The sequence below is a fragment of the Talpa occidentalis genome, unplaced genomic scaffold, assembly GCF_014898055.3.
Source record: "Talpa occidentalis isolate TD23 unplaced genomic scaffold, MPIMG_talOcc4v2.1 talOcc4.15, whole genome shotgun sequence".
Taxonomy (NCBI): domain Eukaryota; kingdom Metazoa; phylum Chordata; class Mammalia; order Eulipotyphla; family Talpidae; genus Talpa; species Talpa occidentalis.
The window spans coordinates 24,952,121-24,974,968 of record NW_023601543.1 but is presented as its reverse complement, the minus strand read 5'-3'; the positions used below and the strand labels follow the sequence as shown (position 1 = coordinate 24,974,968).

The following is a 22,848-nucleotide window of genomic DNA, read 5'->3' as shown; positions in this document are numbered from 1 at the left end:
TTGAATTTGCTGTGACAAGATCCCTCATAAAAGTTATTAAATCATCACTCAGCGGTGGGCCTGACATTTAAATCAAGACACGTTGCTTTTATTCCAAGTTGCAAATCAAATTGGTTCAGAGTTTGACTCTATTTTCTTTGATTCAGCATTAAGTTATGTTATTATAGTTTTGCTGTTTAAAAAACAAATTGTCACTGGTTGCTATTTAAACTGTCCCCTCCCAGTCTGGTGCCCTACAGGGTCATGGTGTCTGACCAGTTGTCAGTGGATCATGATGAGCTACTGGGAGGAGTAAGACAGAAACCAATACCTTTGATGGGTCCTTGCATTGGTGTGAATGTCAGGGTTTGGAATCAGAGTAGGACAAAGACTAATGAGAGGCTCTCTCTGCAGGGGGCATAATCATAATGCCATCCTAGAGCCAAGTATGCTAGAGAATGAATCCAAAGAAAAGTCTTCCTTGGAGGAAGAAGAACAGAGTATTCCTTTTGGAAGAGCACTTGACAATTTCTTATTAAACTAAACATATCCTTACCATACAATCCAACAATCATACTCCTTGCTATTTACCCAAACGAGTTGAAAACTATGTCCTCATAAAATCATGTACACAGATGTTTACAAGCAGCTTTATCAAAATTGTCAAAACATGGAAGCAACAAGCATGTCTTTTAGTAACTAACTGAATAGATAAACTTGTACACTCAGACAATGAACTATTATTCAATGCTAAAAAGGAAATGGACTATCAAACCCCGAAAATATGCATTGGAGCCTGAAATTCACATTATTAAGTGAAAGAAGTCAATCTGAAAAGCCTACATACTACATGATTCCAGCTATATGACATGTTTGAAAATGAAAAATTTTGGAGACAGTAAAAAAAACCACATGATCATGCTGAACTGGGGTGGGGTGGAGAATGGTATAAGGAGGGATGAATAGGTACAGCACACAGAATTTTTATTTTTTTTTTTTTTTTTTTTTTTTGCTTCCAAATTATTTTGTATGTTTTTGTTTTTTTTTTTTTTTTTAAATATTAAATTTTATTTTTATATTCCCCCATACAATTGCAAACGCCCCATTCTGACCCCAATCCTTCCCCTCCCGCCCCCCACCCCCCAAAAAGTGTCTCTGGTTCATAGTTTTTTGTTGATTTTGATTTTCACTTCCTTATATTCATTTTCCTGGTCCCTTATTTAAGTTTTCTAGATTCCTGCTATGAGTGAGACCATCCGGTATTTTTCTTTTTCTTTTTGGCTTATTTCGCTGAGCATGATCCCTTCCAGTGCCATCCATGTTGCTGCAAATTGCATGTGTTTATCTTTTTGAATGCTGAGTAATATTCCATGGTATATATGTACCACATCTTCTTGATCCAGTCATCTATTTTTGGGCATTTGGGTTGTTTCCAAAGCTTAGCTATTGTAAACAGTGCTGCTATAAACATAGGAGTGCAGGTGCTCTTTGGAATTGATGTTTCTGTGTCCTTTGGGTAAATACCTAGGAGTGGAATTGCTGGATCATATGGAAGCTCTATGTTTAGTAGGTCCAGAAATCTCCACACAGCTCTCCATAGTGGTTGGACCAGTTTGCACTCCCACCAACAGTGCACAAGAGTTCCTTTTTCTCCACATCCTCGCCAACATTTGTTGTTGCTAGTTTTTTTAATATGTGCCATTCTCACTGGTGTGAGATGGTATCTCATGGTAGTTTTGATTTGCATTTCCCTGATTACAAGTGATGTTGAACATTTTTTCATATGTCTGTTGGCCATTTGCATTTCCTCTTCAGAGAAGTTTCTTTTTAACTCTTCTGCCCATTTTTTGACTGGATTATTTTCTTTGTTGTTGCTGAGTCTCATCAGCTCTTTGCAGATTTTTGTGATCAGTCCTTTATCATTAGTGTTGGGTGCAAAAATGTTCTCCCAGTTGGTGGGGTTTCTCTTTGTTTTTGTTATTGTCTCTTTTGCTGTGCAGAAGCTCTTTAATTTGATGTAGTCCCAGCTGTTTATCTTTCTCTTCACTATCACTGCTTTGGGTGATGTGTCTGTAAAGATGTCTTTGATGTGCAAATCCCGTAGTGTTTCGCCTATATTTCCTTCTATGTATTTTATGGTTTCAGGTCTTATGTCTAGTTCTTTAATCCATTTTGAGTTGATTTTTGTGTATGGTGTGAGGTAATGGTCAAGATTCATTCTTTTGCATGTAGCGACCCAGTTTTCCCAGCACCATTTATTGAACAAACTTTCTTTGCTCCAATGCATAGTCTTCGCTCCTTGTCAAAGATTAGTTGACCATAAATCTGTGGGTTTATTTCTGGATTTCTATTCGATTCCATTGTCTGTATGTCTGTTCTTGTTCCAATACCATGCAGTTTTGATGATTATGGCTTTGTAGTATAGTTTGAAGTCTGGGAGTGTGATGCCTCCATTTCCTTCTTTTTTTTTCAGGAGAGCTTTGGCTATTCGGGGTTTTTGGTGATTCCATATGAATTTCATCAATAATTGTTCTATTTCTTTGAAGAATGCCATTGAGATTTTGATTGGAATAGCATTGAATCTGTATATTGCTTTTGGTAGGATGGCCATTTTAATAATGTTTATTCTTCCAATCCATGAGCAGGGGATGTCTTTCCATTTCTTTGTGTCTTCTTCTATTTCTTTAACAGTGTTTTATAGTTTTCTTTGTATAGGTCCTTTACCTCTTTTGTTAGATTTATTCCCAAATATTTGATTTTTTTTGTTTCGATAATAAAAGGGGTGGTTTTTTTTGATTTCTTCTTCTTCAGATTTATTGTTTGTGTATAGGAAGGCTACTGACTTTTGCGTGTTGATTTTGTATCCTGCCACTTTACTGAATTGATTGATGAGTTGAATTAGTTTTTCTGTGGAGATTTTGGGGTTCTCTATGTATATTATCATATCATCTGCAAATAGTGATAGTTTGACTTCTTCTTTTCCTATTTGGATTCCTTGGATGTCTTTCTCTTGTCTTATTGCTCTGGCTAGGACTTCCAGTATTATATTGAAAAGCAGTGGTGAGAGTGGACATCCTTGTCTTGTTCCAGATCTTAATGGAATTGCTTTCAGCTTTTCACCATTGAGAATGATACTGGCTGTTGACTTGTCATAGATGGCCTTTATGATGTTGAGGTATGTTCCTTGTATCCCAAGAATTTCAAGGGCTTTTATCATGAATGGGTGTTGCACTTTGTCGAAAGCTTTCTCAGCATCTATTGATATTATCATATGGTTTTTAAATTTCTTTTTGTTGATGTGTTGGATAACGTTGATTGATTTTCGGATGTTAAACCATCCTTGTGCCCCTGGAATGAATCCAACTTGGTCGTGGTGAATTATCTTATGGATACATTGTTGGATTCTGATAGCTAAAATTTTATTGAGGATTTTGCATCAGTGTTCATTAGGGAGATTGGCCTATAGTTTTCCTTTTTTGTGTTGTCCTTATTCGGTTTTGGTATTAGTGTAATATTGGCTTCATAGAACGTGTTTGGTATTGTCCCTTCCTTCTCAATTTTTTGGAAGAGTTTGTGAAGGATAGGCACTAATTCGTCTCTGAATGTTTGGTAGAATTCATTTGTAAATCCGTCAGGTCCTGGGCTTTTGTTTTTGGGGAGGTTTTTAATTACCATTTCAATTTCGCTGCTTGTAATTGGTCTGTTTAGGTGTTCTATTTCTTCTTTATCTAGCTTTGGGTGATTGTAGAGTTGTAGGAATTTGTCCATCTCCTCTAGATTGTTGAACTTGTTTCCATATAACTGTTCATAGTAGTTACTGATTATTCTTTTGATTTCTGCTGTGTCCGTTGTGATTTCTCCTCTTTCATTTATGATTCTGTTTATTTGTGCTTTCTCCCTTTTTCCTTTGTGAGCCTGGCTAGGGGTTTGTCTATTTTATTTATTTTTTCAAAGAACCAGCTCTTGGTTTCATTGATCTTTTGGATTGTTTTTTTAGTTTCATTTCATTTATTTCTGCTTTGGTTTTTATTATTTCTTTTCTTCTACTGGTTCTGGGGTTTTTTTGTTGTTCTTTTTCTAGATCTTTGAGCTTCGAGATTAGGTTGTTTCTTTGAGTTCTTTCTTGTTTTTTGATGTGAGCTTCTATTGCTATATATTTTCCTCTTATTACTGCTTTTGCTGCATCCCATACATTTAGGATATTGGTGTCCTCCTTGTCATTCAATTCAAAGAATTTTTTAATTTCTTCTTTGATCTCCTCGTTAGTCCAGTGGTCTTCCAGTAGTGTGGCTTTTAATCTCCATGAGGTAGGATAGTTCCTTGCCTTCTTTTTATGATTTATTTCTAGTTTGATGCCTTCGTGGTCAGAAAAGATGGTTGGTATGATTTCAATCTTGGTGTATCTGTTGATGTTTGTCTTGTGCCCCAGTATGTGATCGATCCTGGAGAATGATCCGTGTGCGCTTGAGAAAAATGTGTACTCCGTTTTTTTTGGGTTTAGTGTTCTATAGATGTCTGTTAAGCCCAAATGCTCTAGGTCCTTATTTAGAGCTTTAGTTTCTTTACTTATTTTGTCTTGTTGATCTATCCATTGTTGATAGTGGTGTGTTGAAGTCTCCCACTACATATGTGTTTTCTCTGATGTCTGTTTTCAGAGAGGACAACAGTTGTCTGATATATTTTGGTGCTCTTTCGCTTGGTGAGTATATGTTAATGAGTGTTATTTCTTCTTGAAGTATTGTCCCCTTAATCATAATGTAGTGACCATTGGGGTCTCTTTTTTTATTTTTTGAGTTTGAAGTCTGTTTTATCTGATATAAGTATAGCTGTTCCTGCTTTCTTTTTTGGCCCATTTGCTTGTAGGATTGTTTTCCATCCTTTGACTTTGAGCCTATTTTTATCTTTTGTAGCTAAATGTGTTTCCTGGAGACAGCAAAAGGTTGGGTTTTGTTTCTTAATCCAGGCTGCAACTCTGTGTCTTTTTATTGAAGAGTTTAGTCCATTTACATTTAGAGTTAATATTGATATGTTAGCATCTGTATTTGCCATTATGTTTGTCTTTCCTTTGATTTTATTTATTTATTCTTTTAATAACTTTTTTTTTTTTTTTTTTGGTCTTCTTTCGTTGTTATTCGTCCCTCTGAGGTTCTGGCTTTAGGATTCCTTGTAGTATTTTTTGGAGTGGGGGTTTAGTCGCAATGAAATTCCGGAGTTTCTCTTTGTCTGGGAAGGTCCATATTCTTTCTTCATGGAGGAAAGAGAGCTTTGCGGGATAGAGTATTCTTGGTTGGCATCTGTTTTCTTGGAGTCTGTTGACTATGTCCCTCCACTCTCTCCTTGCCCGTAGTGTTTCTTCAGAGAAGTCTGATGTCAGCCTGATTGGTTTTCCTTTGAATGTTATCTGTTTCTTCCCTCTTGTCAGCTTCATTATTTTTTCCTTGTCCTGGATTCTTGGGAGCTTTACTATTATGTGTCTTGCTGTGTTTTTCCTTTCGTCGTGGAAGTTTGGTGTTCTTCTTGCTTCTTGTATATCAATTTTCAGCTCCTTCTTCTCATTTGGGAAGTTCTCTTCAATTATATCCATGAATATTTTCTCTGTTCCTACATCTCTCTCCTCTCCTTCTGGAATTCCTATAACTCTTATATTTCCTTTCCTCATGGAGTCAGATAGTTCCCGAAGCCTTTCTTCATTCTTTTTCCTTCGTACTTCTCTTCCTTTTCTGTTTTGGTTCTTTTTATTTCTGTGTCTTCAAGATTACTTATTCGTTCTTCCATTTCATCTATTCTGCTTTCATTGCTTTTCCCAGAGTTCTTTAGTTCCTCCATTAATTCTTTGATCTCCTGCATTTCTCTTACTTCCCTCTTTAGGGACTCAATTTCCTTCTTCTGATCTATCACTTTTTTAATCATGGCAATTTTAAATTCTCTTTCACACAGAATTTTTAAAGCAGTGAAAATACTCTATGATATGATAAAGATAGATACATATAATCATACCTTTGTCCAAACCCAGAACTCTGAGGTAAACCATGGAATCTGGGTGATTTTGATGTTCCAGTATTGGTTCAATGATTGGAAGAAATGCCCCACTGTGGTGGAGGCTGTTGATAATGGGGGAGGCCAAGCATGCGCGGGGCCAGGAGGCAATGGAAAATCTCTGTACCTTCCCCTCAATTTTGCTGTGAATTTTAAACTGCTTTATTAAAGTCTTAATTTAAAAAAGAGACAGCAAAGAAAGTCTGTCTTTTGAATTTCTCAGTTCTTCACTTTTTTATTTTAATATTTTATTTAAATTTTATTTTTATATTCCCCATACAATTACAACCCCCTTTTTTGACCCCAATCCCTCCTTTCCCCACCCCCCAACTCCCATAGAGTGTCTCTGGTTCATAGTTGTTTGTTGATTTTGATATTTTCTTTCTTATATAAGTTCTTCACTTTTAGAGAATCATCTAATGGGATACTAGGTCCCTGAAAGGTTGGGAAGGGACAGGTAAGCAGGACTACAGCAAGCACATAATGGCCACTAATGACTCTGAACCTGACTAGGGCTCGATGAAATGTAAGGGAACTTTCAGATACATGAAGGTTGGGGTTTTTTAATTGTTTTATTATATATATATTTTACATCATTCTTCATTTTTGTGCAATGCATGCTTTCCCTCTTAGGTGTAATCCCTGTGAAATTCCCACCACCCATTCAGCCAAGCACCACCGCCATAGTCCCTTCTGCTCTTCCCTCCTGTTTTGATCCCTCTCCCTCTCCCTCCCCAGATGCATGAAGTTTGATGTGATGCAAGTGTTGTCAACAGTCAAGTTCTGAGAACTGATACTCCAAAAGAAGGGGATAATTATATTCTAGATCAGTGCTAAGAAGCCTGGCTATCAGTGCGGTGGGGAAGAGGCTGATGAGAAGTAGTGTGGAGGCTGGCATGGAGCAAGAAGGGATCAGGCTGTCTGAAGAATGTCAGCAGTTCAGGGGCATAGAGTCGGGGCTGTATTCCTATACAAAGATGAGATATAAATTCTAGGAAATCATAGAGTCATGGATGTTGGCAGGTGGTTCAAGTGGAGCACAAAGAGAGCAATATTGACATCTGTATTTTATCTCATATACCCCAATAGCTAGTGAGAGACTGCTCTGGCCTTGAATAAACAAAATAAGGGAGCGAACACCCCAAGGATGAAGGAGGACTTGCATGGACAACCATGATACTGCCCTCACCATCACCACCCAGAGCTTGGCAGAGATATCTGTGTGGCAGACACATGGGGGAGCCCTCACGGCCTTCATCATATCTAACCAGGCAAGACCCTCAGCTTCCGGGAAACACTTAAGGACTCCTTTGGAATTATATGGCATATAGAGATAAGCAAACCTAGAGAGAGATCAAAGAAGAGAAAGGGACTCCTGGAGGGCCAATGGGGCATGTGGAAGAGGAAGGGAAGAAAGTGAAGAGGAACTGATTTCGAGAACATGGGAAAGAACAATGGAGAACATGGTGCATATGGACTGAGGAGCAGGGCACTGAGCCATTGAGCAGACCTCTTCCTAGTGAGGATGTTATTTTTTTTCCAAAGCAGACCCAGCTGAGGAAGACTGGTTGCTCCTCCCTTCACTGTGGCACCTCTACGCTTAATGACACTGGGGCTGCCACCCACCTCCCAAAGTGCTGCTTGGTGTGTGCTGGGTGAGAGGAAAAACAGTGCCATTTGCTTACTCAACAAATTTTTGCCACGGGGACCTGAATGCTGTGTCAAGTAGGAGCAATAGGGGTTTGGAAGAAGCTCCTGGCCCCATATGTTCAGAGAGATACTGCTGACTTGAAGGTCTCCATAGGTAGCAGCATAAAAACATTTCAATGCAGCCAAGCTAAATGAGGAGAGAACTTTCTCTGCTAGGTTCAGCACAGATGAATCATCTTCAAAGAGAATGCAAAGTCAATAAATTCAAGGGCAATTGTCAAACATCCTGCAACCCATCCCTGCCATGGCTGCCAGCACAATAACACCCAGAGCTACGAGAAGATCTCTCTTCTTACTCTCCAATGGGAGCCCAGAATGGAGCCCAGAACCCACTGAGGAATCCAAAAACCCACAAATCTCTCTTGTCAGAGAAAGCAAATGTAAGCAAACAGAAAACCCTGTGAAAGCTTCAGCAACTCAGGTAAATATGTAATTTCTAGTAGCTACCATTTGGCCAAGTTATGTCTGACAAGACATTCTGAGTTGCCAACTCCATCTTGGTGCAAACCCAATGTTTTAAAGGGTTAGGGCAAGCCAGGGCACTTGTTAGAAAGTTGTGCAGAACCCAGTATAGTCAAATCCTCATGGGGACAGAGGCACCCTGGTTTGGTTGATTCTTTTTCTCTTCTACACACATTTCTGCCCAACAAACTGAGTCCTTCTTATTGAAACCTTCCCTGCCAGTCTTGAGCTTCTCACCTATCCTCGTACTTTGCAAACCAGTCCTTTCTATCATTCCTTGCATACCTATCCTGACTTTTAGCTACTCTGGGCATCTTTTTCTTCAATGGGAGTAAGAAGAACTATGTCTCAGTCCAATTTAAATGAGGCATCTGAGTCTTTCTCAAAATAGTCTCTCACCTACCCGTGGGAAAAAAAAAAAACTTCCATGTCACCCTGTGTGCCATCCATCAAATACACTTTGAGTAGATTCTCAGAAGAGGTTCTCAAAAGAGCATAGACTGAATGTTTGTGTTCCCCCCATGCTGTAAACAATGTATTAAATCCTAATGTCCAAAATGATGGTATTTGGAAGTGGAGCTTTTGGGAGGTGATTGGGTCATGAGGGCAGAGCCCTGATGCTTGGAATTAGTGCCCTTATAAAAGAAGCCTCAGAGATCTTCCTTGGCCCTTCCACCATAGGTGGCCACAACAAGAAGATGACCATCTATGAGCCAAGAGGCTTTTACCAGACAATGAATCTGCTAGCATCTTGATCTTGAATGTTCAAAATAAATTTCCAGTATTTATAAGCCACCCAATCTTTGACATTCTCTCATAAAAGCGGGTAACCTTGGGCCTTCCTGGTGGCACAAGGGGTTAAGTCGTAGCACTGTGAGGCTATCCACAGCCACTGCATCATGAGTTGGATCCCTGGCCAAGGAGCTGACCCAAATGGCGCAGCAGACCTGTCCTGTCTTGCCCGCTGCTCCCCTCAGCAGTGTATTTCAGTAGATCTGCCTATTCTGTTCCCCACTGTCTCTGGTGAATCCTCTCACACTGCCCACCCCCTGTACCTCTGACCTATACACCAGTTCTTGCATGCATAAATACATAAATGTTTTAAAAAAAACAGCTAAACATGTATTGGAACTCTTTGACTCAGCATAAGTTCTTAAGGATACTTGGCCTCTAAAATATTGGGAATTTAGAAAACCTAAATCAGGGACCAGGAAAAAAACTAATTATAATAAAGTAAAAATCAAAATCAACAAGCACCTATAAACCAGAGACCCACTACGGGGAGGGGAGGGGAGGAGGGAGTAGGATCAAAACAAGGTGGGGTGGGAATTGTATGGGGACTATAACCAAGATGAAAATGCATACATTGTACAAAAATAAAAAATTAAAAAAAAAATAAATAATGAAATATTGGCCCCCTCTCCTCTTAACATCTGCTCAATAGACCTCTGCTTGCATCCACTTGAACTTTCTCAGCTAATTAAGTCTGTCACTGGAATAGTAATAGCTAATATTGGTCAAAAGCTTCCATATGCCAGTCACCGTGGTAAGCTCTTTAAACATGTTCTCACATAAGTAAGATCGACAAACCAGATGAGTGAAAAGGAGCCAGGGAGAGAAGTGGAGCGAATGAACAAACCGTTAGTGTGCCAAGTGCTGTGATATAGAATGATACCAGACCATAACATCCAGTTTAAGGGGGAACAGGGAGTTTTCAAGGAGAAGTATGACGTAGGCTCAATGAGAAAGGGGAGAAGGGTATCCCTAAAAAAGGAAGACCAGGGCCTCCCTGGTGGCGCAGCGGTTGAGCGCTGGGTTGAGAAGCTGCCCGCAGCCTCTGCAGCGCCGGTTCGATCCCCAGCTGCTCCCCGGCCACTGGAGGAGGGTCCCACATGGCGCGCAGACCTCTCCTGCTGCCCGCTGCTTCCCTCAGCAGTGTACTTCGGTCCTTCTGCCTGCTCTGCTCCCTGCTCTGGCTCTGGTGAATTCTCTCACCCTCCCGCGCTTCTGACTGTACCCAGTGCTTGTATAAATAAATAAATAAATGTTTAAAAAAAATAAACAGGCCTTCTTTAAAAAAAAAAGAAAAGAAAAGGAAGACCACAGGCAACATGGTGTAGGTTTAAAGAAACAGTGTTTTCAGGGTGACTTGACAAAAGAAGCAGCTTGAGTGGTGGTGCAAGTGGTGTCCAGGTCCCTACAGGCCATGCTAGGGAGTCTGGTCTTTATCCTGAAGGCAATACGGGAGCCATTGCTGAATAACGCAGATGACATCACATTTGTGTTTTTGAAACACTACTTTGGCAATAGAATGGGAAGCAGATGAAGGAGTGATGTGCAGCATCTTCAGGAATGGGGAGAGCGGGGCCATTTTCTGTGATCTAGAGATGAGAGCTGAGAAAAGACTGATTCAAGAACTGTAGTATTTATTCCTCTGACAGCTGATGTCGTCATCGTCTGGGGTTGACATTATTGTGGTGGTACTGGTTAGCTGGCCATCATCTTTTCCAATTAACTACCTTGGCTAATTCAACATTTTGATTGTGGTAAGTGTCCAGAATATGCTTATTGAGTAACTGTTACCTGTTTTTGACATAGTCTTCAAGTATGAATGCTGCAAGGTCTGGCAACCTGGCCTCCCTCAGCACTCAAGATCGAGTGTGTACGCATTCCAGCCATGAACTTGGCCCCATGCCAGCAAACTACCTCAAGTGTCAGCTGTTTCCATCCATATTCCATTAGCCAACAGATGTAGACAACATAGACTTTCCTGGGGCCCAAGGTCCCTGAGTAATACCTAATGTCACAAACAATACCACCCAATACAGGTACAGCACTGGAAAACTTACAAGGCACTTTTTTCCATCTATTATTTTATTTAATCCGCTTTTACTTGTTTTTAATAATTCATCAAGGTCCAACCAGAGGCAAGAACATTGTTATAAAGGAAGGAACTGAAGAGCCCGATGAAGTGTTTGACCAGCGTTCTCACTTAGAGGGTAGAGACCGGGCCAATTCCATGTGTGCTTGGCCATGCAGTGCACGGAAAAGAGCCTGGCATGAGGGTGACAGGGAACTGTGTTTGAAATCATGCCCTAACATTTACAAGTTGACTCTGGGCAAGTCATTGAAGCTTTCTGAGTTTACCCCCATGGGTAAAATGGAAGCAACACCATCTACCTACAATGCAGCTCTGAAGGGCAAATGAGACTTCACATATAATCATTTAGTACCGCATCTGGAGTGAACAAAATACTTAGCCCTTTTTTCTCTCAGCTAAACACTCTGTCAACTAGTCCACTAGTTTATGGAGAGCATTAAAACACAGATTCTTAAGCCCCACTTCAGAGCTGCAGAATTAGTATTTCTGGGGAGAGTGCCCAGATGATCGAACAACCGGAGCCACACCATGTGATTAAGCCAAGCCTGTATAGCTGTTAAACAAAAGCAGATGAGAGTGAGCATTTATTGAGGACCTATCATGTGTCTGATACAGTGCAAGGGACTTTAACTTAAAAGATATATTTGTATGTGGTTTCTCCCAATTCGCCTGACTGAGGAGTTCTTGGAGAAGATGGTTTGAAAATCTCACCTGACTAAGCATGCAGACAAAACATATATTTTCACCTCTCTAATTCTATCCTTGCAGAGAACTGCTCCTAGAATATCCAGGTGCCTATCTTAAAAACCCATTTCACTTTATTTAAAACCTTCTGGGTCAGTCTAGCCTATAACAACAACAGCGGTTATTGTTAACATTCGTTGAGTGCAAGTCCTGTACTAAATGGGTGTCAGGTATATCATCTTATTTCATCCTCACAAGAGCCCTATGAGATGGGTATTACAGTATTAACACCTTCACTTCAAATGTTTTGTTTTGAAACAAACGCTTAGGATGCAGTATCGTCCACAGTAGACGAGGAAAGACGACACTCACTAAAGAAAGGTGAGGAGAACAAAGGAAGCCGATGTTGAGGTTTATAGAAGGAAATCCAGTAGAGAAAATAGAAACAGGGCAGTTAATTGTGCATCACATTCTTTGACGTGAGGCCCAGAAGCCGGACCAAGAAAACAGCACAGAACAGAATGAATTTGCCTGACTTTACCGCCATCGTGTGGTGATCTGTTGTATAGACAGCCTGTTCGTAATTCTGTATTCTTTGTTTCAATCCCTGAGCCCCCTAGACCCTCTGCAAGACACTTGTGAGAAAATAAGACCAAGTCGAGCAGAGGGTCTCCCCTTGAGGCCTTTGTAGAGCCTTGCCTCCTTTGCAGTCATCAGGCTGGAAGTCTGGGATAGATTACTCCAGACGTGAGCATCGTTTTCTCATGGGCGCTATTTTAGGAAAGGCTGAGATCTTTATATGCACCATATTTTTTATTCAAAATGAAAATAGCTTAGTGTCCCATGAGATGTACAGCGTCTCATTACTTTAGGTACCTTGCTAGTTTGAATAGGTCAGTGAGGAAACTGGCAAAGCATTGCAGCCATCCAAATAATGGGGAAGAGGAATCTAACAGTAGCTCAACTTTCTCATCTTTTACTCCTTAATCTGTAGGGCATTGTTTTCAGAAAGCGCATTTATGTCATTTCATGTTCAAAACAATCCCTGAAGGCAGATAAAAATCATCCTCATGTTAGTCATGGGGGAAGTAGGTTTAAAAAACTGAAGTGACTTAGCTACGGCCACACTGTAAGATGGCAACAGAGTCACCCTACAATTTGTTCATTTCACTCGATGCATGAGATGCGTGCAGGGCATCACAAGCATCAGGGATAAACAGTTGAATTAAATTCCTCTCTAACCCACTGATGGAGTCTCTTCTGCATCCTCCAGCTGAGGCCTCTTCTCCTTTGGATGGAGCCTCCTCTCTGTGTGGGCTAGACATGCAACATAAAAACCGTTAGCAACATTTGAGCCTTGAGTTTTCCAGAACTGGCTGCCCAGGGCATTCAAGCTGATGTTGCCCGATGAATGAGTAGCTTTTTGCAATCCCCTTGTCTAATCCCGGGCCACCATGCCCACGGGTGAATGACATTAAAAGTCTCCTTGCCCCTAGGAATGCTGCTTTAAATAGAATGGTTTATTTTTTTTTTCATTATCCTTCTGGATTTTAAGAACAAATTAGATAAATATGAAATGAAATCAAAGATCTCACCATAAAGGCCACAGCAGGGAGCTAGGTGAGTATTTGGACCCTTTGGTTACTCATCAGACTAGACCAATGCTTTCTATGTGAAAACAGGGAAAGCAAGGCCTAGAGCAGGTACTTGATGTGCCTAAGCAAGCGTAAGAAAATTTAAAGCCAGCTGTCTGGATACCCTGGCCGGGCTGCTTCCACCATACTCTGCTGCCCCTCTGTGGACATGAGGATGTATTAAGCTGCTTCATTGTGCTCTAGTGAGCACAAGAAAATAGATTGTCCATAAAGGAGGAAATTGACAAAGAGCAAAGGTAACAGGAAATGCCTGGAAACTGAACCCACAAAGGCCAAACCTGTAAAAGGCTTTGAACTGGAAAGAATGAGAGGAAATGATGGGAGAACAAAGGAAATGGGCCTCTAAGGGAGGAAACAACGAACACATAGAAGACCCCGGGGTAGCCTCTGTTGCAGGGTTTTGCCACATTGAGTGGGACTCTCCCTCCCTCCCAGAAGCCAAGCCCAGGGTGTCCTCTGAAAAGTGGCCTTGAGAAATGGGCTGACGACCTACTAACAGCAAATAACATGTATTGTAGTTTATTGTGCTGCTTTGTGTGTGTGTGTGTGTGTATTACTTCACCTATTCATCTCAATAACTTTATGGCGAAAAACATTATGATCAGTCTTCGTTAATAGAAGAACAGAGAGGTTAAGTAGTATGACTGATGCTGTACAACTAGTAAGCACCAGGGCTTGGATTTGAACTAAGGTTCAAGTTCGAATTCCTTCTACCATCGACCTGTGTTTTCAACCATAGTGGTTCCTTGCTGTAATAGGTCTTTTTTTCTGAAAACTAAGGTACTGGGAACATTGTTATTTTGACAACTGCTATCATTACCATAATAATGATAACTAACAACAACCATTGTCTAGTTGTTATATACCAAGCACTGCCCTCTTTTCCACATGTGATCTCATTTAATCTTCACAACCACCTTCTGAGGTCGCAATCAGCTCACAACTGCTGAGTAACTTATCTGAGGTCACAGAGCTAAGGATGGCACTCTGTGAAAACCCACTCTGAGCAGTAAGAAACCCTTCCACAAATTCTTCCCTGGATCCCAGTGCTGCTGATACCAATCAGGGGCTTGGTGAGTAACTGAGAGGTGGAGTTAAATGGATTGATTTGGTGTTGAACTGAAAAGGATTCATTTTTATGGGATGAAATCTTCATTTGATGGCTTGGGTCCAATTGACAACGACCAAAAAAACCTCTGTCTGGTTAAATTTTTCATTACATAATGAAAGTAAAGTGTGAGAAAGGCATTGCACCTGACAGGGCTGCTGCTGGGAGCCTTTGTCTGACTTCCCCCTTCTTATTGAATCAGTAATTCATTTAACAAACTGATATTAGATTACCATTGAGCAAAATCTACATTGTGCATGAGAGTCAGAAAGCCATTCCACAAAACCACTAGTTGTGGGGTCTTGAGAAAATCACCTGTCCTTACTGGCTCTCGGTAGTTATAAATGAGCCAATCATTGATCTGCAAGGTCCCTCCCATTGTAGGTTTCAGTGCAAACCTGTAATTATTGTTTGGGCTGTCTTTCTGTCTTAAATATTTGATTATTAATCTCTTCTTTAAATGAATAAAGAGAAGAAAGTGAGTCAATTCCCTAAATAGCTCAACTCGACTCTGGTGGGTAAGAGTCACGTAAGACAGCAGGTTCCAAAGATGGACTGGAACAACATAGGACCTGAAAGAGGACTAGGACACATGAAAGGAGATCCTAGAAACAGAAGAGGCAATAGAGGGGAGGAGGTCAAACTTTTGGCCTAAGTGCAAAGTGTAACAGACTGTATGTTTTTGTCTTGAGAGCTCTGACTTCCCCAAGGCTCTGATCTTTTTACTACCGCCACATATAAACATATATTCTTTCTCTCCCAAGAAAGGAGACTGTGATAAGGTGTACATAAAGAGGAGGATACGCCAGAAGAAAACAAAGAGGATCCACGTAGACTGTATATGATATTAAAACATGGTGAATTACAATTTTCTTCTATGATAAAACTTAGTGTCTTTATCAGTGCTAATCTAGAGCACTGTTTAGTTCTTCTGTTCATTTTTTAATCAGGATGGGTTATTTTTGGTTATTAAGTTGTGTAAGTTCTTTATAAATTTTGAATATTAACCCCTTATCTGATATATATAGAGAGAGGTTAGGGGTCTCCCCTAAGCAAGGGAGGCCCCACGAGCCTAGTTACAGTGGATGATGGCACATAAACTGATAGCCCAGTGGAGATTCATATTATGAACACACCCTGGCCCAAGTGGGGGATCCCCTAGGCAAGATAGGCCCCACTAGACCAGATAGATTCTACACATTTCATATATATATGTATATATGTACTCATATGTGTGTGATATGTGTGTGTATATATATACATACACACACACAGAATTTTTCTCTTATTCTGTAGCTTGTCTTTTCGTTTTGCTATTTTTTTCTTGTGCTGTGTATAAACTTTTGAATTTGATATAGTTCCATTTGTTAATTTTTACTTTTGCTGTTTGTTTTTGGCATCATATCCAAATAATCATTGCCAAAACCAGTATCGATGAGTTTTTCCCCTACATTTCCTTCTAAGAATTTTGTGGTGCCAGGTCTTATGTTTCAGTCTTTTTTTTTTTTAAAGATTTATTTATTTATGCAAGAACTGGGGTACAGGCCAGAAGCGCGGGAGGGTGAGAGAATTCACCAGAGACGGAGCGGGGAACAGAACAGGCAGGCAACCAAAAACACTGCTGAAGGGAGCAGCGGGCAAGACAGGAGAGGTCTTCCATGCCATGAGGGTATCTCCCTGGCTAGCCGGGAATCGAACCTGTGCTGCAGAAGCTGCGGACAGCTTCACAGTGCTGCACTCACCCTGCTGTGCCACCAGGGAGGCCCTAATGTTTCAGTCTTTAATCCATTTCGAGTTAATTTTTGTGAGTGGGGTAAAAAAGGGTTTGAATTTCTTAATATGTCTCTCTGGCTACTCCTTTAAGGCTCCTTAATACGCTTTTCTTCTTTACTAAGGAGTATAGCAACTAATGGTCCTCCCTGGTGGCAGAAGGGGTTAATCAGAGCATAATCAAGCAATCCGCAGCCATTGCAGCACGTGTTTGATCTCTGCAGCCAGCGGGTGACCCATATGGCACAGCAGACCTCTCCTCTCTCTCCCACGTTTCCCCTCAGCAGTGTATTTCAGTCAGTCTGCCTGTTCTGTTCCCCACTCTGTCTCTGATGAATCCCCACCACCACCGTCTCTGGCCTACATACCAGCTCTTGTATGCATAAATAAATGAATCTTTAAATAAAAAAGAATGGCACAGTTTTCTCTTCTTTTCAGCATTAAACAAAAAAGTGCTAATATGGAACTATGTAATTGGAGAAAATGGGCACAAAATATGGGCTACAGAGGGATGAGAAACAGGCAACTGGACGAATGCAAAGATGGTTCACAAAAAGAACTAGGAGGGTTTGGGATTGAGCAAACCCTCCATCCATAAGGAGTCACAGAACAACACATGTACTGAGGAGAAGGAAGCTGGAGTAGTTGGGGAAATGTAGTACAAGAGAGAGGGTAAATAAAGTAAGAGAATGGAATAAAGAAAGAAAGAATAACAAAAATATAGTAATAGAAAAAAGTGGAAAAGAATGGGCCAGCGCTAACCATAACTGAAGGCCATCGACTGGGGGCAGAGGCAGCCACACACAATTGCTTGTTTGGGGCTAGTCCTTGGGGATGGTGATTAATGCAAAAAAAAAAAAAAAAAAGCCAGATGATTTGATGAAATCACATCTTCAATATTTTTTACTTTGTCATTCTACATTTAAGCAGAATCACAATAACTCATTCTATGAGGCAAATATTACCCTAATACCAAAATCTAGCAAATGTATCACAAGAAATTTAATCTATAAACAAATACTCCTGCTGAATACAGATGTAAAAAGCCTCAACAAAATACTTGTAAACCAAATGCAGTAATTCATATGTTGGATTACATACCATAACCAATTGTGATTTACCCGGGAAATGCAAGGTTGGTTTAACATTTGGAAATCAATCAATAAAAATGACTACGTTCATCTCAGTAGGCGAATAATAAGCATTTGACAAAAGCCACCACACTTTCATGATGAATATGCTTGATATACAAGCAATAGGGAGAACTGAGCTTTTTCAACCTAATAAAAGTCATCTATAAAAAAATCACCACATTATTGTAGCCCTTCCCTTATATTTGTGCAATGAACAACTGCTTCCTCCAGAAATGGGTCCGATGAGACTCAAAAAACAGTCTAATGCAACAGAGACAGAAGTATTGGAGCGAAAGTAATAGGTGAATGGATGGCTTTGTTTTTCCAAAGTCCTCTTCTATAATTGTGCATATTTAAGGAAACAGACTAGCCCCCTCATACTCTCTTCCATTATAATAAGTTGGGAAATTTTTTTTTCGGGTTTTTGTATTTTTAATTATTTTTATTTTTTATTTTTATATTCCCCATACAATTGCAATCCCCTGATTTTGACCCCAATCCCTCCTTTCCCCCCCCCCCACCAAAGTGTGTCTCTGGTTCATAGTTGTTTGTTGATTTTGATTTTTTTCTTTCTTACAGTTATTCTTTTTTCCTGGTCCCTTATTTAGGTTTTCTAGATTCCTGTTATAAGTGAGACCATCCGGTATTTTTCTTTTTCTTTCTGGCTTATTTCGCTGAGCATGATCCCTTCCAGCTCCATCCATGTTGCTGCAAATTGCATGTGTTTATCTTTTTTGAATGCTGAGTAATATTCCATGGTGTATATGGACCACATCTTCTTGATCCAGTCATCTATTTTTGGGCATTTGGGCTGTTTCCAAAGCTTAGCTATTGTAAATAGTGCTGCTATAAACATAGGGGTGCAGGTGCTCTTTGGAATTGATGTTTCTGTGTCCTTTGGGTAAATACCTAGGAGTGGAATTGCTGGATCATATGGAAGCTCTGTGTTTAGTAGGTCCAGAAATCTCCACACAGCTCTCCATAGTGGTTGGACCAGTTTGCACTCCCACCAGCAGTGCAGGAGAGTTCCTTTTTCTCCACACCCTCGCCAACATTTGTTGTTGCTAGTTTTTTTAATATGTGCCATTCTCACTGGTGTGAGATGGTATCTCATGGTAGTTTTGATTTGCATTTCCCTGATGGCAAGTGATGTTGAACATTTTTTCATATGCCTGTTGGCCATTTGCATTTCCTCTTCAGAGAAGTTTCTTTTTAGCTCTTCTGCCCATTTTTTGACTGGATTATTTTCTTTGTTGTTGTTGAGTCACATCAGCTCTTTGCAGATTTTTGTGATCAGTCCTTTATCATTAGTGTTGGGTGCAAAAATGTTCTCCCAGTTGGTGGGGTTTCTCTTTGTTTTTGTTATTGTCTCTTTTGCTGTGCAGAAGCTCTTTAATTTGATGTAGTCCCAGCTGTTTATCTTTGCCTTCACTGCTTTGGGTGATAATTCTATAAAGATGTCTTTGAGGTGCATGTCATGTAGGGTTTTGCCTATATTTCCTTCTATATATTTTATGGTTTCAGGACTTATGTCTAGTTCTTTAATCCATTTTGATTTGTTTTTTGTGCATGGTGTGAGGTAGAGTCAAGCTTCATTCTTTTGCATGTAGTGACCCAGTTTTAGTTGGGAAAATATTTTAAAGTCTTCTAATTAGAGTATAATCAATTTCCAATTCACATGTGTAAACTTAACCCATTCTCAGTGAGAGTTGGCAAATAAAGAACACAGAGCTACTTCTGTCACTCATACTAATATTTAACAGTTCTTGTATTAACATGCCAGTAATAATTCCCAATATTTAACTCAGATTCCTCATGTTTCATGGAAACTAAATTAACTCTTTTTATATTTTCAGGGGAAAATGATAAGATATATTGTTGACTTAACATTTGGAAAACAATGCCTACAAGAAAAAACACTGATAAGGACTACAATTTATTCATAAGATAACAGATCATCAATTTTCAAGCATTTGAAATCCCTCCATAGATATGGTTGCCCTTAACTGGTCACAGGATTCTGGGTAAAAAAACATAAAAAGTATGGTGAGATAAGGAAATAGAATTTATGGCCAACACTTTGTGTTAGCAAGGCCAGATGAGGAATCAGGCCAAGTCACGGCATCCCGCAAGCTAACAACGTAATGAGAAAGACTCGGGCAAGAACCACAAGCAAGCAGTGGCTTACCCCTCCAAGGGGTAAAGCACTTTGGAAAACAGATGCCCAGTGAAACATCCTCCTCCGATTACCTTACCTAACTGAAATTGATTGGAGACATTCCCACATGTTTGCATTATCTCCGGGCTGTTCCATCCTAAAGGATATAATGCACAGCCTGAGCTTATCAGCAGCCCTGGAAAGAAAAGCATACACGTAGGTAGAAAAGAACAATAACTGGTTTTCTGTTACCCCAACATTCTCTCTGGATTAGCTTATCTAAAATTCCACCTCCTCCTCTCAGAGGCTACCTTCCCTATTTACCCTAAATGTCGATGCCACTTCTAACTCAACAGGATTTCTTTGCATGTTCAGAAGGTGAGCTGTGGGTAAATAGCAGACAGGACAAGTCATAAAGAAAATGCAATGTTGGGAATTGAGAAAGGCCGAAGTGCTTTTTACAGACAAAATATTTTTGACAATGACTTACAAAACTAAGTTGACCTCCCTCTTCTTCATTGCTCTGATTTGCAAAGAAAAACAATGTCGAAACTGCTACTCTTTCCTAAAATTTGGACTTTTCTAAGTGTCAAGTACGTGCCTCTAGTTGAAGGCAAGTCATGATTTCTTTAACTTGGAGTCAGCTGCCAAAGTGAAATCTATAAAAAAGCATATACAGGGCCTCCCCGGTGGTGCAGCGGTTGAGCGCTGGGTCGCGAAGCTGCCTGCAGGCTCTGCAGCGACAGTTTGATCCCCGGCTGCTCCCCTGCCACCAGAGGAGGGTCCCATGTGGTGCGCAGACCTCTGCCCGCTGCTTCCCTCAGCAGTGTACTTCGGTCCTTCTGCCTGCTCTGCTCCCTGCTCTGGCTCTGGTGAGTTCTCTCACCTTCCCGTGCTTCTGACTGTACCCAGTGCTTGTATAAATAAATAAATAAATATTTTTTTTTTTAAAAAAAGCATATACAGGTCACCCTTGAAAAAGACAGGTATGAACTGTGCAGGTCTACTCGCATGCACTTTTTTTTTCTATTTGCGGGTTCCACATTCATGGATTCAACCAACTGTGGATTCCAAGGGCTATAAGTTACATGTGGATTTTAAACTATGTGGGTAGTTCACACCCCTAACACCTGCATTGTTCGAGGGTCAACTATATATTGCCTAGGCTCATCCTGATGAACAGCACACCATACTCCTTCCAAAAACACTTCTCTATTCTGAGAAATCATTCCTACATCATGCCCAGAATTCCTCTATTCTTTGGCTTCCATACCTTCCATGATGCCCCTTACCTTGATCCTGGTTTGGTTTAGGTCAGTTACACACTCGAGGGAAACTCTCTGGATCTTAACTCTCTGACTAGAGATACAAACCTGGGTCTGCACGCCTGCGCTACCATCGAAGGGTGACTGTCTCATTCACAGCTCTCACTTACTGCCTAGCTTTTCACACTTTATAACCCTGTATTTGGTCAAGGGGGATGGACCAAGCATTGGTATCTGACACCAAAGCAATCAAATTCATTGGCAGGCCGGGAATGGTATCATAACCTGGCCTGAAGAGATAAGCTAGACCAATTCTTGTTTCTGAAAATACTAATCAAGAAACATAGAGAGGGGGCCTCCCTGGTGGCACAAGGGGTTAACACGCAACCTATAAAGCTATCCACAGGCACTGCAGCACTAGTTCGACCCCTGGCCAAGGAACTACCCACATGGTGCAGCAGACCTCTCCTGTCTCGCCCGATGCTCCCCTCAGCGATGTATTTCAGTCAGTCTGCCTGTTCTGTTCTCCACTCTGTCTCTGGTGAATCCTGTCACCCTCCACACCTCTGGCCTGTACTCCAGTTCTTGTATGCATAAATAAATTTTAAAAAAGAAACATAGAGACGCTGAGCTTGTTAGCAGACAGAGGAGAAGTTAGGAAAAAAATGCCAGGAGGTAGAATCAGGTCTGTGTCAAGCTGAAGTCAAATTCAATCCAAAGTTATGAGAAGGCATAAATTCTGGGTAAGGTATGAAAACTTATTGGTAGAAGAAGAGAACAGAGTAGCATGAAGCAGGCACAACATGAGAAAATCCCCCATATCACCTTTTAAATGAGCTAGAGAGAATCCAGCTGTTCCGATGGCTCTCCAGTTCCACTTTTCTGATTATAATATCCCTTTTCATTGAGAGAACTCAAGTCAATCTCTTCTACTTGCAACCAAGAGAGTCTAATTATAAGATTGCTATATGTGGGTGCCACATCAGAAGTCATGGGAGGGTTCTCTGCACAGATGTGGATGCAGAAACCAACACATGACACAGAACTGCCACAGGGAAGGTGCTAGATCATATATATAGGTTTCAGAGCTCCTGATCAACCAGGTAGTGAAAGGCAGACCGCTCTAGGGACTGATTGCTTCACTTCCATTATTCTTTCATGAATGAAGAGTTCATACATACTCTGAGAAGCTAAGTCCTCTTTGCCTTTAGATGAATCCTTTTCAAAGATCTCAATGTATTCTCTGAAGCTGTCTGCAATATGGCAACCAGTTTTTCTCAATACTCAACTAAACTGGAGAAAAAGACAAGGACCCCCAAAAATAGCTACAAGAATTTAAAGACAAAAACAAAGAGACTTTTCTGACAGTGAGAAAGTACTTAGAAACTAAAAGAATGACCAATTAATGTTATTAGAACTTCCCTCAGTGGAATGCTTAAAATGAGAAGGCATTCTTATCTGTGTTGTAGTCTTAAAGGAAATGAAACTGATCAAAGACTTTTCTAGGCTTTGGAATTTATCAAATGACAATGGAAAAACATCCCCCCCTTTTTTTTTCACCAGAGATAAACTGAAATCTTATAATACAAGGAGGTACTAGCAGAGTATGCACAATGCGTTAAGGGGAAAAAATGGGAATTAAAACCAAAGCCTTTTCCTGCTGCCGTTGTATACTCTGGGAGGGGAAAGTTAACAAAATGTGAGCTTTCCCATACAAAATAAGAAGAAAAGCAAATTTATAAAATAATATCACCTCGGCTTTCCAGACTCTTTTCAGATTCCTGGGCCCAGTGTGAAGTCTGACTTGTCAAGCAGAAAGTAGGGCTGGCCTTGTGCCTTTCTTGATGTGGCAGGGGGTACCTTCTTTGGTCCCCTTGTTCTCCATACCTTACCTTGCTAAGAAGCTCAGATCTGGCCTTCTCTCCTCCAGGAGACCTTTCCTCACCATCCCCAGCCCCCCTCCCTTGCCCAAGCTCAGTTATATATTCTTTTTCCCTGTTCCCATAG

At 40.5% G+C, this 22,848-nt stretch overlaps 1 protein-coding gene across 4 annotated transcripts in view; it reads right to left on the bottom strand.

Moving 5' to 3' along the window:
* LHFPL1 (LHFPL tetraspan subfamily member 1) overlaps nucleotides 1–22,848 on the bottom strand; it is an 85,578-nt gene that overhangs the window by 5,486 nt on the left and 57,244 nt on the right. For all 4 annotated transcript variants that reach the window (XM_054695600.1, XM_037512932.1, XM_037512931.1 and 1 more), the window contains one exon: nucleotides 19,674–19,772. In XM_054695600.1, coding sequence (XP_054551575.1) covers nucleotides 19,674–19,772 — 99 coding nt within the window. The remainder of the gene's footprint in view (nucleotides 1–19,673; nucleotides 19,773–22,848) is intronic.